The following is a 14,795-nucleotide window of genomic DNA, read 5'->3' as shown; positions in this document are numbered from 1 at the left end:
TGTTTGATACAAAACACGTGTCTAAAGTTTAGAGTCTTTTGAGGTAAAAGCTGGACGCTTTTATGTGTAATCACACAGAAGAAACAGTAATCAGTTCCACATGCAGCTGTTTAGAATTAACCACAAGGTGGCAGCAGAGATCGTCTTACTGTACCCGACATCCTTTATTCTCTCTGGTTCTCCCGATCTAATTTATTTGATTCACTGTAATTGGCTTGTGTGCCGAAGCTGGTATTTAGAGGAGTGTTGTTTGTACTTCAAAGGGGGGCAGCAGAGAATTATTTGTAGGCTCAAAAAGGCTGTAACTGATTCCAAACAGTAGGTGGGAGATCAGCTCTCTTATTATCTGCCTCTTCTTACATTTAGCAGTGCCACGTCAAGCAAATTCTAATTCTCAAGTTTTGTTGTAAGGTCTAATCCCCCCCCACCCCTAAAAAAGACAAAAAAGGAAGCTTGAAAACACCAGATAAATGTTCTCTTCTTGTCCAAAATATCAAATATGCCCTCATTAAATCAGGAATCGAGAGAAGTGTGGAATTTATGTGAAAAAACCCACACATTTTCTTAACTTTGTACAATAACAGAGAAAAATATAGGAATTAATATAGTATTTTTTTTTAAAAAACATGCACACAGACAAAATTCAAGAGTAATGACTTCAAATAAATGAGTAAAAACAAAAAGTTCTTAGAAACTTATCACTCTAACAAAATGTTTGCATTGGAGCACCTCAAATGACTTTTCACAAATCCTTAAACTTTCATTGGTGTATGAATGTCGCTGCTGTGTCCAGAGAGAGCCCATCAGATGCTGAGAGGAAATCTTGCATGGACCCGTTATGGAGCTGGAGACACAGCCCATAACTGGAGCTACACCGTAACATGAGATTCTGCTGGGCGGGATGAAGCAGCACCAAGGAGGGGGAAGAACAACAGAGTGGTGTGTGTGTCTGTGTGTGTGTGTGTGAACCTCAGAAAGAAAAAGAAAGAAAATTAAAGGGGTGTGTGTTTGGGTTAAAAAAAAAAAAAGAGAAAGAAAGAGACTTACAAGTGTGAGGAGGGAGTTTCCAAAGTTTTCAAAGAGGGTGGCATATTCTGCACTTCACTCTCAGCTTCCAAAGCTTCAGCACTTACACAGTCTCACAGTCTTGCAGGAAGCACAAATATGTGTGCGTGTGTGCTGGTTTATGAGCAACGGTGGAAATGTTTGCATTTCATTAACTTACCGCTGTTGGTGTAAAGGTGGGTTTTAGTCTTGAGACAAAGAGGAAGAGAAGAGAAGAGAAGAGAAGAGAAGAGAACTTCCAAAATGGGATAGAAAAAGCAATCAAACTGACACCTTGAGTTGAGACACTGGATTTGGGTGAGTCAGAGAGACAGGGAGGACAAAACAGTGGCTGGACATGGGCAGAGAGCGACTCACTCTGGGACTGCTGCTGCGTTTGGGCATCCTGTTCACTGCTGTGTGTGTGTGCATTCATCTTTACCTGGAGAGAGGTTGGCAGGGTTCCTCAGCACCCTTGGCTTTGAGACGTCCAACTAAATCTAATCAGAAGTGGGGTGAACAGAGTAAAATGAAACAGGTGTCTGCAGAAGAAGCAGAGGCGCTGGGAAAAAGCATTAAAAGGAGAATTTCTTATGTTCACAAACTGAAGAAGGACAGTCTAGTTAGGAAGACTGAGGGAGACACAGAGGGCCCCTCACCACGATGCTGCCCGTCTCTGCAACTACACAGAAAGGTATGTTTGATATACCATCAACTTCTTAGCTCTTAATTGTTGTGTTTAAGATTTTTGTAAGGTTTATCTGATTCCTAGATCAGTGGTGCGGGACACAGAGAAACTGAGTAAGAACTACTGAGTTAATGCTCGGTAAATCCCAGAAGGGTGATGATGGAAGAACAGGCAGCAGAATTGATGCATGTTCAGCGAGTGCCTCTGAAATGCTTTGATGTCAAAGGAGAGAGGGTTTGCCACTCAGATTTCTGGCAGTACAGGACTGCATTTATTTTTCTGAGACAAGTGAACAAGTGTTGGCCTAACACACAATGACAAATCAAGCACTCCCTTAGCGCATCAGCTGCAAATCTAAGACAGTCAGCTCTAACAAAGAAACGCTTCATTTGTGTGTTCTGGAGCAAACATTACTTTACACACACTCAAACACACACATGCATGAACTCCAGCAGCTTGACCCTGTGACCCACGAAGGGTGTGTTAGTGCAGCAGCTTAACAACCCTCCACTTCCCTCCCCTCTGCTGTCTCTTCATGCAGTTCTCTTTGATTCATTTCTGCTCTCCGCCTTTGCCTTCATGTTGTCATTTGATCTTCCCATCCATCATTTTTCCTTTTGTTCCCCTTTCACTGCCAATTTCTGTCAACCCTCCCACCAGCAACACACACACACACACACACGGTGAGCTCTTTCCACCCTACTTTAGTTTCTCATTCTGTTACATTGGGATAATAAGTGCTTCTTCGCTTTTCTGTCTTTAAATCTTTAATGACCTAAACTAGAGACAAAGAAGCCTCAGCACAAGAGTTTTAAATGCCATGAAAATCACTGCAGGGCTATCATTCCATGCCTTGAGATGGGCACTTGTGCACCATCAATATTACATAGCACCATATGCTCACTCCACCTAATTTCTAACATAAAATTTGTCTCCTAAGATGCCCCGGAGGTGCCCAGATAAAATTTTCTGTGTCATGCGCTGCTGCTATTTAGCTCTCTTGCTTCCTCTCTACCTAGACTGTGCTTTTCTTTCCTTTCCTTCTCATCTCGAAGACGTGTGTTAATGCTTTTGCTCTGTCATGTTACCTTGTCCCTCTCATGCTCCGTTTTGCTTCCTCATCTCTGCTGTCTGAATCACATTAAAACTTCAAACCCGCCTTCCACTTTCTCTAACCTGTCTTTCTCTTATGTTCTCTCTTTTCCTTGAACATCGCTCTCTTGCTGTCTCACTAGCATACTGCTTTCTTCTCCCTGAACATATTCATGCAACTCAGATAAAATAAAAAAAAAGCTGCAGGCTGCTGTAAGGAAAATTACATTTTAAAACCTAATTTCCGGTGAGGCTTTGTAAAGCATTGTGCTTTTATAAGCGCTCACTGATTTAGGAATTTATGTACTGAATGATTTGTTAAATATTCTGAGCATTTCCTGGTACTGTAAAAATGAGAGCATGTAGCCCTTATCCCAGTCCACCTTTCTATGCCATTTAAAAGATCTGGGTATCAGTTAAGGCAGCACGGCGGCACAAAGGCTGGGGCCTTTCTGTGTGGTGTTTGCATGTTGTCTGTGGGTACTCTGGCTACCTGTCATACTCCAAAGACATGCACTTAGTGGGGTTAGGTTAATTAGTTATTCTGAAATGCCCATAGGTGTGAATGTGAGTGCAAATGGTTGTCTCTCTCTGTGTTAGGCATGCAACAAACTGGCAATCTGACCAAGCTGCACTCTTCTTTTCACCCTATGGCAGTTGGGATAGTCTCCAGCTGATGCTAAATTGGGTAAGCAGAAGAAGACGGATGGTATTAATGCCACTATTGTGGAAAGTGTTACACCTACCATGAACACAACTGGTTTCATTCTCATTTTTACCTCCTTGTGAGCTGCTGTGAAGGTAATTGATAATTAGTAAAGATAATCGTACTTTTATACCTCTTCATATGGCTGGATGATCTTCAAGAATTACATAAAAGAAGAGGCATGTGACTGCATCTATGTTACAGATGACTCATGAAACTAAACAGCTCTGACCAGACGATTGATAACATGTACGTGAGGCAGTATTCAGAGGTGCACTAATAAACCCCATACAAATAGACTAGAGTATCAGTTGTTGTGTTCAGATTCTAAAATTCTGTAACAGATCTGCTGAAAATGCTACAAGCAACAGCTGAACACGAGTTTAAAAGTTTGTTCTTGAGAAGGGAAACAACATTTGACAAAAACAATCCAGCGTCAAAGTACAATAGCTGCTCGGGAGCTTTTTAGAAATGTCACATAACGTTTATTACCAGATGGCTGACTTGAAGTTATTTGATTACATGTAAATTTTCCATGCAGTGTTGTTACAGAAGTGCAACGTAAAACATCAGGTCAAATGAAATTGACATGACTGGTATGCATTCCATTTATACCAAGCAAATTATCCTAAATTTGTAGTTATTTGAATAAATAAATCTTTGATTTTATAGATTTCAGATTCATTTTACTTAAAACTATTGCTTTGTGTTTGCAAGAGAAAATAATATTTGAGTGCAGATATTTATATATGCAGTTTTGGTTCGCACTTTAAGGCCCTCTTATCTAAATTTTAAGCCTTTCACAGTAATTGTGGTCTCCAGGTCTTCTCATTGCACATATATGATAAAGAAGCAAGTCATTAGATCACAAAATATTCAAGCACTGAACAAAGTAGGTGGCTGCACAGTTTCCTCATAGCAAGGAAGTCAGGGTTCAAATCCACCGGTCAAATTTCTAAGAGTTTCTGTGTCCTGTGCCTCTCTGAGTAATCTGGCTTCATCCCCCTACCAGAAGATGTTAATTTGTAAATAGAGGATAGGTTTGAAAGGTTATCAGGTTATACCTGGGATAGATTCCCAGATGGATGGATAAAGTAGTGGTCATCCATCTAATCAAAAATGCACAAGGCCTAACAGTTTTTAGGTTCTTCTGAGCAAAAGCGAATAAAAGTAAAAGATAATTGAAGAACAAAATAAAGCCTGTGTTTAGTAATTAGGGCTTAATGATACACAGATCTAATGAATAGCTGTCTGTACAAATCCATATACAATATTTTCTCTTTCACATTAGCTGCTTGGTCGGTGACATTGTTACTGCACACCAGCAACTTAAGTACCACAGCTTTATAAACACAGCACTTGCTGATCTGTCATCTTTACTACACTTTGAAAATGTCAGACATTAACGATTTTCAGCTTTGAGGCATTTTCTGAGCAAGATGAAGTGAGAGGTCATTAGAAAAGGCAAATCTCATTTTAAAACTCATTCAAGAGGGTAAAGCACAGGAGAGGTTGCTACTGTACCTCACTTTACCACCTTGAATAACAGACGGCTGCTGACACATTCTGTCTCCCTTAATAAACTGTACAGGTATGAGTGTGAATGAGAGCCTCAGGGTCTTTTTTATAACCAATCTAAAGGAAATGTAATCTCTTGGCTGTCAGATATCCACATTAAAACACACACACACACGCGTGAGTCTTCTTGAATCATTTACCTCATGCAGGCTTTCTTCCCCACTGGGAAAAGAGCAGAGGGGTGAGTTGGTAAATTATAGACACATATAAAATGTGCTGGTCAAAACAACAGCGGCGGGGGTGGAAGGGGAAACACGGGCAAACCAGTGTCTGAATGGCAGAATTCTGTCACATTTAACACATTTACAGGGACAGCAATGTTACATATCCAATGTTTGAAAAGGGCTAGAGAAAGAAAGACAGAAGAGAGCAACACAGCAGGGCTCTGGTGACTCAGCCCCCTGACTTTAACAGCAATAAACAGACTGCTGGCCTTTTCTCACAGTGACGCACGCACAAAATATATAACCTACACACTCCAACGCAGGTCCATCTCCCAAGCTGAAATGCTGGCGACTTGCAAAGTCACGAGAAGTCACCATATTATATCTGCTAATTTAAGCAACTATTCTTTCTATGCTGATTCTGCTTTGACCTACTATCCTCCCATTGGTTAGAGAGGAAGGGCCGCCACTGCCATAACTGGATAATAGTAACACCATCATTGTATAATGTAGCCCTAATAAAGTTAAAAGGTTTGCAACAAAAAAAAGTGGTAAAAATATATCCTGATGTGTAGCAGTTGTAGTGGTGCAACAAATTGTCAGTATTAGGAGTCTGTATGTAATCTCAATTTTTCCCTGTATGGTCCATATAATATAATTACACAATGAACATGCATGATGAAGTTTCTGGCACACAGTTTTTATGCTGATGTTAAGGCAAGAGGAAGCACTCAGGTCGGATATCAACTTTTTCTGAGTTGTGCATCAAAGTTTTGTTGCATCTGTTGTGAAGACTAAACATCTTGTTATCTTTAAAGCTTTGCATGACTAAAAAGTAGTTTAGTGCCCTGTCCAATTTTGTGTACAGTATGGTTTGTGATGCTAATAGGTTTTTGTATTAACAGCTCATCTGCACTACCAGTGATCAATACTTCAGTGCTGTCTTTGCTGTACATTTACAAATGTACAGCAAACCTAACAATACAACAATCAATGTAGATTGTCCATCTCAAGAGTCTTCTAGATAAATAATCTTTATAAAAAGCATAAAAAGATGTAGTATGTTGTAAAGAAATGTTAATCCCCTGACGTTATGGGTGTTTTGAGGTTGTATAAACTGAAAAGACAAATTACTGTGTTGTTTAAAATTCTTTAGCTGAGCGTAGCAGAGCATTCAGAATTAAGAGGTGTATCTGTAGTAATATTGTTACTGATATTTTAAGAAAGTTTTCAGCTGTGCTACAGAAAGACACTTCTGGCACTGAGGAAAATGGATAACACTGAAATGTAACATTAAATAGAGCTTATGCTTTTCAAAGTATTGACTTGTAATCATTTACTGCTTAAACGCAGTTAAATTCGGCAGCAACAACAGCATGCATCATACTGATCAATCTTAATACAGTGACGTTGTTTCAGTCCACAATTTTGCTATGAAGCAAGAGGAAGAAATCTGTGCTTGGAGCAACTTTCTTTAATTTAAGGACACTTTCTACTCAGTCTGACTGCTTCCTGTTAAAAAAAGACATTACTGATTGTTACTACTGCATTTACTCTCTGTAATGTACTCTAAAATCTAAAACCAACCTTGCCATCACTTAATATTAAAACATCATCATCATCAAAATCCATATAGAAATGGAGTACTATTCATAAATTGCTACTTGTACCAGAAATCACTTCATATCTATCTTCTCAAGTCTCCCTTCCAAATCCACAGTGTCCTATTTCACACTGTGAATGTATTTTGAGAGTGTGCGAACTGTAAAGCTTTTACTCAGGAATTCAGTGGCAGCATTATTCAGAGATTACTTGTAGATAGGTTGGCTGCCAATCACATGTCAAACACACTGAACCTCAAAGCCCACAGACAGGCTGTAAATACAGTAAATCACTAGTGAAAAGCAAAGATGAACCATGGATTCTCTTTTCATTTTAGAAAATTTTACCAGTGGTGTTCCATCAGGACAAGCAAGGCAGGCACTGCTTGCCTTGTCAAATCTAAAAACAGATATAAGTGAAAATGTACCAAAGCAAATTGACCTCTCTCCTTTCATCTCAGACAGTCCTGTCATAAAGCTTGTCGCCTGCCAATTAATATGCGCATCCATCCTTTACATTACTGCCGTCTTGTGGCTACAGTCAGATGTTGTCGTTGTCGCTATTGTGCTTCTTGCAGTCTTGTATTAAACTGCATATTTGTCAACAACATGTAGGGAACGACACTGGCATACAGGCATTCTAAATATCACATTATTTGCCATTCTTTCAAGTTGTTCCCAAAATATGTTATATCTTTAAAGAAAGCATTGTCAAGAGAAAGAGAACAAGCTGTCTACCTAGTTAGAAATGTTATATTATAATATTAAGCTCAAGTTACTCGTGTCCAGTTATTATCCATTATTTGCTACCTACATAATGTTTGTGGAATCACAGTAAACATTGGTCATGCTACCCTTACCTGATTTTTACTGCACTATAAAGAAAACAAAAGGAATATATGCAAAATACATTATGATTCCCTTAAAAGTAAAGTATAGTATAGAGTGAGGTCTCCTAACACTCTGAGAGGTTTTTGGCTCTTGGGGGGTATTTGTTTTTTTCAACCACTGCATTTGTTTTATTTTTTAACATTTTTCATGTGATGGGACTGCTCAAACTCCAGCTTCAAATGACATCTAAAGACAAATGCTCCAAAATCAAATTCACATTATCTGTAGCCTTGAGTGAAAATGAATCAGTTTACAACTGTGAGAGACAAAAACAGTGATCGTGTCAGTCTTTTTCTCATGAGAGTAAATCAAACCACTAAAGTGAAAGATGATCAAAAATGCAAACTACATGCTTCTATTTGTTGTCTGTAGGAATAGAATAAACACTACTATATGGCCTCAAAACCTATAATTATAATATTCAAAAACAACCAACAAGCCAAAGCAGTCTCCAGTTTAATTCAAATTATCCTTTTAATTAGCTGAGACACAAATTCATTCATTGCAAGGCAATTTTTAATTACTTTTGTTCAAATGGGTAACAGCTTGATTATCAATGAACACTGCTTCTGAGCATTGATTAGTTCAGAGTTGGGAGAGTAAAGTGAGAACAGAAAAAGCAATCCTGCTTCAATCTCTGCCAGGCGGTATCAGGTCCCAGTAGATTTTCTTAAGCAGACACCCGATGACCTTCCTTATGTCACGGAAAACTGAAAGCTTTGCCTCCGCAGACAGAGAGAGCAAGAGAAAAGACTGCTGAAAAGAAGAAAAGAGGTTGACCTTGTATAATCCCAAAGGTGTGACTCAAGTCAGATCACTGGCACCCTTAAGCACCAACTGAGATGCTCAGAGAACTAAGAAGTCACAAGAACTAAGTGCTAAGAAAGCTGGTACATTACCTGCCTGGTCTTAAGCTAAAAATTCCATATCCATTAGCAACACTGCATGTTGCAGATAAAATATTTACATCTCTATATGAACTCCACAAAAACGTATATAATCTTATAATGACAAATTTGTAACACGTGAGCTGAGTAGTCACTGTACATTTTCTTATGTTTAATAAGAGAGCTTTATTTTTCTCTTCAGTCACTTGTCAGAAATGTCAATATAAACTTTAGCTAATCTGACACACCTGCCAAAAATAAATATAAATATAGATAAAAGTGCCTGAGAAACTTCTCAGTATGCACAGTAGTGATGGGATTTCCGGCTCTTTTTAGAGAACCGGCTCTTTCGGCTCGGCTCACTAAAAAGAGCCGGCTCTTTCGGCTCCCAACCGGCAACTCAGGTTGTTGTGTTGCTTTAATTAATTTATTATCAACAACAATATAAAATTATGCACAAAAGGAATTACTAATGTAAAAAAAAAAGTGGCTTTATTTATATATGTTTATATATGAATATATGTGGTGGCCCCTAGAGACAAAGCACGTACAAACTCCAAAACGCATTTCTAGCGTTAACTGAACTTCCAAAACAGAGCTACCTAGATCACTTAAATTACAAAATTGAAAGCATATGTGTATTGTTTGTGTATTTATACACAAGCACTCATATATATTCAAATAATTTAAAAAAAATCATTTACCTGTTACTACCACACACCAAATCCAGTTATTGGTACTTCCTGGCTAGTGTAGCCACTAGGTAACAAAAGCTCAACACTGCCCCCTAGCATCCTGGAGCATTCTGTTGTGTTTGTACGTGCTTCGGAGTTTGTACGTGCTTTGTCTCTAGGGCCCATCGTAAATATACTTTTATTTATTCACTCCACATAAAATGTAATAAATAAATCATATAATACAAAAACCAACTATTTACATTTCAACTTAACTATTTAAATGTTCAGCTTTTTCCTTTTAAACAAATTTAAAGCGAAACAACACTAAACACTGCAAACCACAACACAATTAAATATAAATATGACAAAATATGAAAACAAAAAGAAGATACACATTCTCTGTCATATGGGTCTGCATGAATAAACTTTCTGAATCCTTTATCATCCGCAACTGAAAATAGTTGTGGATTATTACTATACCTTTCTAATGTGACGTTGTTGTCCCTGGCTCTCTTTCTCTCTCTTTCCCTCCCGCTCTGTTCCTGTGCTACTGCGAGTGTAACTACCGGCCCTCCCCCCTCTTCCCAGCGCAAAGCACGAGGCTCGCGTGCTGAGTGAAGCGGAAAAAAAAGTGCGAGAGAGAGAGAGAGAAAGAAAAAAAAAAAAAAAAAAAAAAAAAAAAAAAAAACACGGCTCACATCGTTCACTTCAAAGAGTCGGCTCTAAGATCCGTTTCGTTCGCGACCGACACATCACTAATGCACAGTCTATGAAGCTTTAAAGAACCATACCAGTGGCTTGGTATGTTTTTAGCACATTTACTACCCTATACCTAAACCCTATAGCATTACATCAGAGTGTACTCCATCAAAGTGACCATCAAGTCTGCATTACTTTTAAAAAAATAATGCAATTGCCATGCAATTCTGCAGATGAACTGTGCATAAATAATGTATTGAGTAAAGGCTATGCAGACACTATCTTCACTTAGTCACTTTACAAAGCAAAGATTTAATCATAAATCTTTTTGTTTGTTTAGTGTTTTTCACCAATCTAAACTCACAATTTGAAACCTGTTCATCTTTTTTTTGGGGTGGGGGGGCTAATTGACTAAACTAAAGTCAAATATTTATAAAGTCAAATGCAAAGCAAATGCATCTGCAAACTATAAACTTTTAAGAAAGCATGTAGGTTTTGTTGTTAATTCATTGAAACTTGCAAGCGCACTGCTGTGGCATTTTAGGTTTGCATTTGCCACACTGAGTGCAAAACCGACTTTATTTAAGTGATCTTTCTTAGGGAACAGCACAAGCAAAATAATCCGCTTTTACCGCAGGATCACAAGAACCTCACAAGCAGGCTACATAGTAAGTTGTGCAATAACCGCAGGCAGAAAAATCACAGAAAGGGGTGTAAATATGTTTAGACATACAAAACCTTTGATTTTCTCAACTTTTGGATCATATTGCTGCAGTGACATTGCAGCACAGATTATGCGTAGACCATCCCCTAGAAAAACAAACAGCTCTAGACAGGCACGTAGCTTTTTTTTCTCAATATGAGATTAGTATCAAAGTCCAGCCAAAAGAAAACAAGCTACTACGTGGTTGTGCCAAGTTATGTCAGGGAGAGCACAAAGAGAGCTTTCAGATAATCAATTACCTATTTTCTTAAGAGTTTATAGAAATATGACTATTTTACTTTCATGAGCAAGCTATCTGCACTTTTTTTTTTAACCATGAGAAACAACTGAGAGCAAATGGCCCTAGTGCAGCCAAGGCTATATTAATACTCTTTTGATTTGTCAAACTGTTAAGATAACAGCTGGGAGCTTTCACTCTCAACTTTTAAATGTGTTATTTTGTACAAACCCAACCTCAAACCACATGTTGCTGGAGGAAAGTCACAAATCACTCAGTGCACTTTATGTTACAGTGAGTCTGCTTTGTGTGCTAGCTGCCATCACACAAAGACACCCAATGGAGGACAGAGGGCGTTCAGTGTCAGGATCTCGAGTCCAATGTCCTGATCGCACAATACTCCCTTCAGACTTGTCTGGAACATTCCAGAAAGTTCTCAGCCTCCATCCAAACCATCATGAATAAGTGCATTGACCTCTGAAACTGGACACCCTCACTCCCATCTTTGCTGCTCACCTTCAATGCCCATCTATGAACAGTGTTGGGAAGGTTACTTTTAAACTGTATTCCACTACAGATTACAGAATACATGCCCCAAAATGTATTTTGTAACGTATTCCGTTACGTTACTCAATGAGAGCAACGTATTCTGAATACTTTGGATTACTTAATATATTATCGTGCTTTTTACAACTACATGAATGTACTATTGCTGTGTGATTTATTACTATTACTGGAGGTAAAGGGACCTCTGGCTAATACGTCGGGTTCCGTGTCGGGCTCGTAGCCGAAAAATAGCTTTACTTTGTTGTCTGGGTCAAGTTTGCTTATGAAAGACAGAGAGAGGCGTTGAAAGGCTGCTCCAACTGAACTTATTGTTTTGGAGGAAAACACGAGCACAGGTACAGTCGAGTCTTAATAGCTTACTTATGTAGCCGGTCTGGCCTTAAACTCTTATTGCCGTTAGTTCTCTGCGTTGTGTTGTGCGAATGACCAGAGGAGTCAGCTCTCACTTTGCCAGCTGGGTGGATTTATTCTCCCAGAACTGTTTAAAATAAAAACAAAACAGTACAGCAACTTCACTTTACTGGACATCTGCATGAACACCTCCTCAGCGGGGCCTCTACGCGACTGAGGTGCAACATCACAACAAATCCAATTAACAAATAATACTGCTAAAATGTATTTATAATCATATATAACAAACAAAAATGCACTGCATCGTGAACATATAGTGACAATTACCTCATCAACAAAATTATACTTTAGGGAGACTTCATTTACCAGTAGCAATTTTACATATTTTTTAGTTACATATATCTAACAGTAAGTTGAAACAGTGAACATGAATCACAAACAAACAAAAGATATAACCAGTTCACATGACACAAAAATAAAAGAGGGAGCTCACATACCTGTTTAAAATAAAAACAAAACAGTACAGCGACTTCACTTTACTGGACTTCTGCATGAACACCTTCAAGGGAGAGAGAAGGATAGCGGACCACATGAGAAGTCACATGCATGCTCCTATGCTCTCATCTGAGATTGGCTAACTAGCATGTTACAATAAAGTGCTGTACTTGGCAGAGAAACAATAATTCACACTAAAACATCGAACAGAACTGTGAGACAAAATGCACAAAGGGAACGAGCAGTATTTGAATTACTTTTGGTTACTTTAACTGTGTTTATTCGCTCTGTAACTAAGAACACTAGCGTATGCTCACCTCTCCTCAGCGGGGCCTCTACGCGACTGAGGAAAATAGCGCGCAGCTACAAGAAGTGACTTTGTGGGAAGTCAAAGGTCACATAAACAAAATAAAAGCTCCCAAAATATAAATACAGAAAATAAACATATATAAATAAACACATATACATAACCAATTATGACAAAGCAAGATAACACTGCAGGATGGATCTTTGGTGAAATATAAATTATTTTTTAATACACCCGTATTACATAATCACATTTTTTACAGTGCTGTCAAGGAGTAAGAGGTAAAGTGGTCTCCCTGAGCAATAGTTCTCCAGGCTTTCTGGAGGTCTCACAGGCTGTCTTTGGTCATTGGCTGCTTTTTCACTCATTTTCAGTCCAGTCCTTGTACCTGACCATTTTCGAGGAATTTCGTTTGCTCCTTAAGCCATTTTACATATATGAACCATTCAAGCACAAAAAGTGTTGTGTCTAGACATAACAGACAAAGAAAAAACTTTATTGCTTAAAAAGAGAATTCCTGTTGCAGAAACAAAATTTGTTCCTATGTCTTTAGTCGAATCCATGAAAAATGCCAAGGATAACACATTTTGACAAATATATTATTTTTGCTCCAACAAACTGATTCCCAAAGCATTATTAGCCAAATAATATTTATCTCAGCATTATGTGCAGTGTGTACTTAAAAAAATAGGAAACTGCACATGTGAAGGACACAAGAGTGTCAGACCTAAAAAACTAGAGAAGATGAAAAATATCTGAAAGTCCTGTCCTTTAAAAACAGGAAAAAAAATCCAGCCTGTCCAACCTGAGAGAGGGTCTGAAAGATACATCAACTAAAGGTTCAGAAGTATCTACTCTTCTTCAAACAGTAGATGGCTGTAAACAAGCCATTTGTAAAAAAGGGAAACAATTTCAACTTTCAGTATGACATTGATCCCAAACATACTGCCACTCAAGTAAAACTATATTCAGGTAGAAAAACACACAATGGCAAACTATCAGTCATGAACTGCCCTCCTCAGAGCCCAAACCTCTATATTCTTGAAGAAATGAGGGATCAATTTGACATAGAACAGAAGAAACGTTGGCTAACTTTCAAAGTCTGTTTTTGCCTCATATGCAACATTTCCATGTATGTTTGCACATGTTAATGTCAAAAAATCTTTGTACCTATTTTGTATTTTAATAACAAAGGATGATGAAATGAGGGGTAGCTCAAGATATCTGTATACTGCTATATGATATAGCCATCTTTTTTTTCATTTCTATACTGCAATTATGTACACAAAAGACACAAACGGACTAATAGATGAATAAAGGAAGAAAGAAAATGAGGAAGAGCCAAGAGTGGAAACTGCTGCCTCCATGTGTCTGTCTTAGTTTCCCTGTTTGTTTGTTTTTTGGGGTTTTTTCCAACTCCATCTTCGGAAGAAAGTGTCATATGGTGCTCAGCATGCTCCCTCTGCTCTTCCCAACCAGACATCAAACATAAATCTCAGATCTAGGATATTGTCCAGGAAGATCGCCTCACATACACGCACACACACACAGACACGCACACAAAAAGATTGTAACTGCAAACAATGAGGCCCCATCTGTCTCCTGAGATGCTGGCCAAGAGGGCCCAATTCAAACACAACACCATCCAGACAGAAGACGGGGTATTTTCAGCAGTGTCACTCTGTTTTTTTTCTATTATGCGAAATAGCTATATATGAAATATTTCAGTCCATGGGAGCACCTATACCTGTGTTGAGTTTATGAATGCATGCATGAGCAAAATTACCATGATGTGACTGGAAGGCATTTCCAAGGCAACAGCCGGTTCCTATAGAAGTTAATAGCATGTGTCATGACAAGCCAAACGACTGCACAAACCACACACAGGTCTCAAATATGTACGCTTGTGTGTGTACATGAAATAGGGAGGACAGTGATCAGCTTCTGTTCTGACAAGAGCCACTTCTTAGCCTGGTGGATGTGCTGAGTGTTAACTGGAAACCACAATTGGCTGATAGGAATCTATCAAACCAAGTCAGACACCGCTGCCTTTCCTTTCTCTAACAGCCGCTGTGGCTTTGAAAAAGATTGAGCTTTAATGGCAAAG

The 14,795-nt window shown here is 38.6% G+C and overlaps 1 protein-coding gene across 1 annotated transcript in view; it reads left to right on the top strand.

Moving 5' to 3' along the window:
- Positions 1-1,091: 1,091 nt before the first annotated feature.
- The window catches only part of mettl24 (methyltransferase like 24), a 38,197-nt gene continuing 24,493 nt past the window's right edge, over positions 1,092-14,795 (top strand). Inside the window, exon 1 of the mRNA XM_084953036.1 lies at positions 1,092-1,738. Coding sequence (XP_084809162.1) covers positions 1,403-1,738 — 336 coding nt within the window. The 5' untranslated portion in view covers positions 1,092-1,402. The remainder of the gene's footprint in view (positions 1,739-14,795) is intronic.

Source organism: Perissodus microlepis, chromosome 15 (assembly GCF_051167445.1).
Source record: "Perissodus microlepis isolate ML-2025 ecotype Zambia chromosome 15, ASM5116744v1, whole genome shotgun sequence".
In the NCBI taxonomy this organism is placed as follows: domain Eukaryota; kingdom Metazoa; phylum Chordata; class Actinopteri; order Cichliformes; family Cichlidae; genus Perissodus; species Perissodus microlepis.
This window is presented reverse-complemented; position numbering and strand designations above follow the sequence as displayed.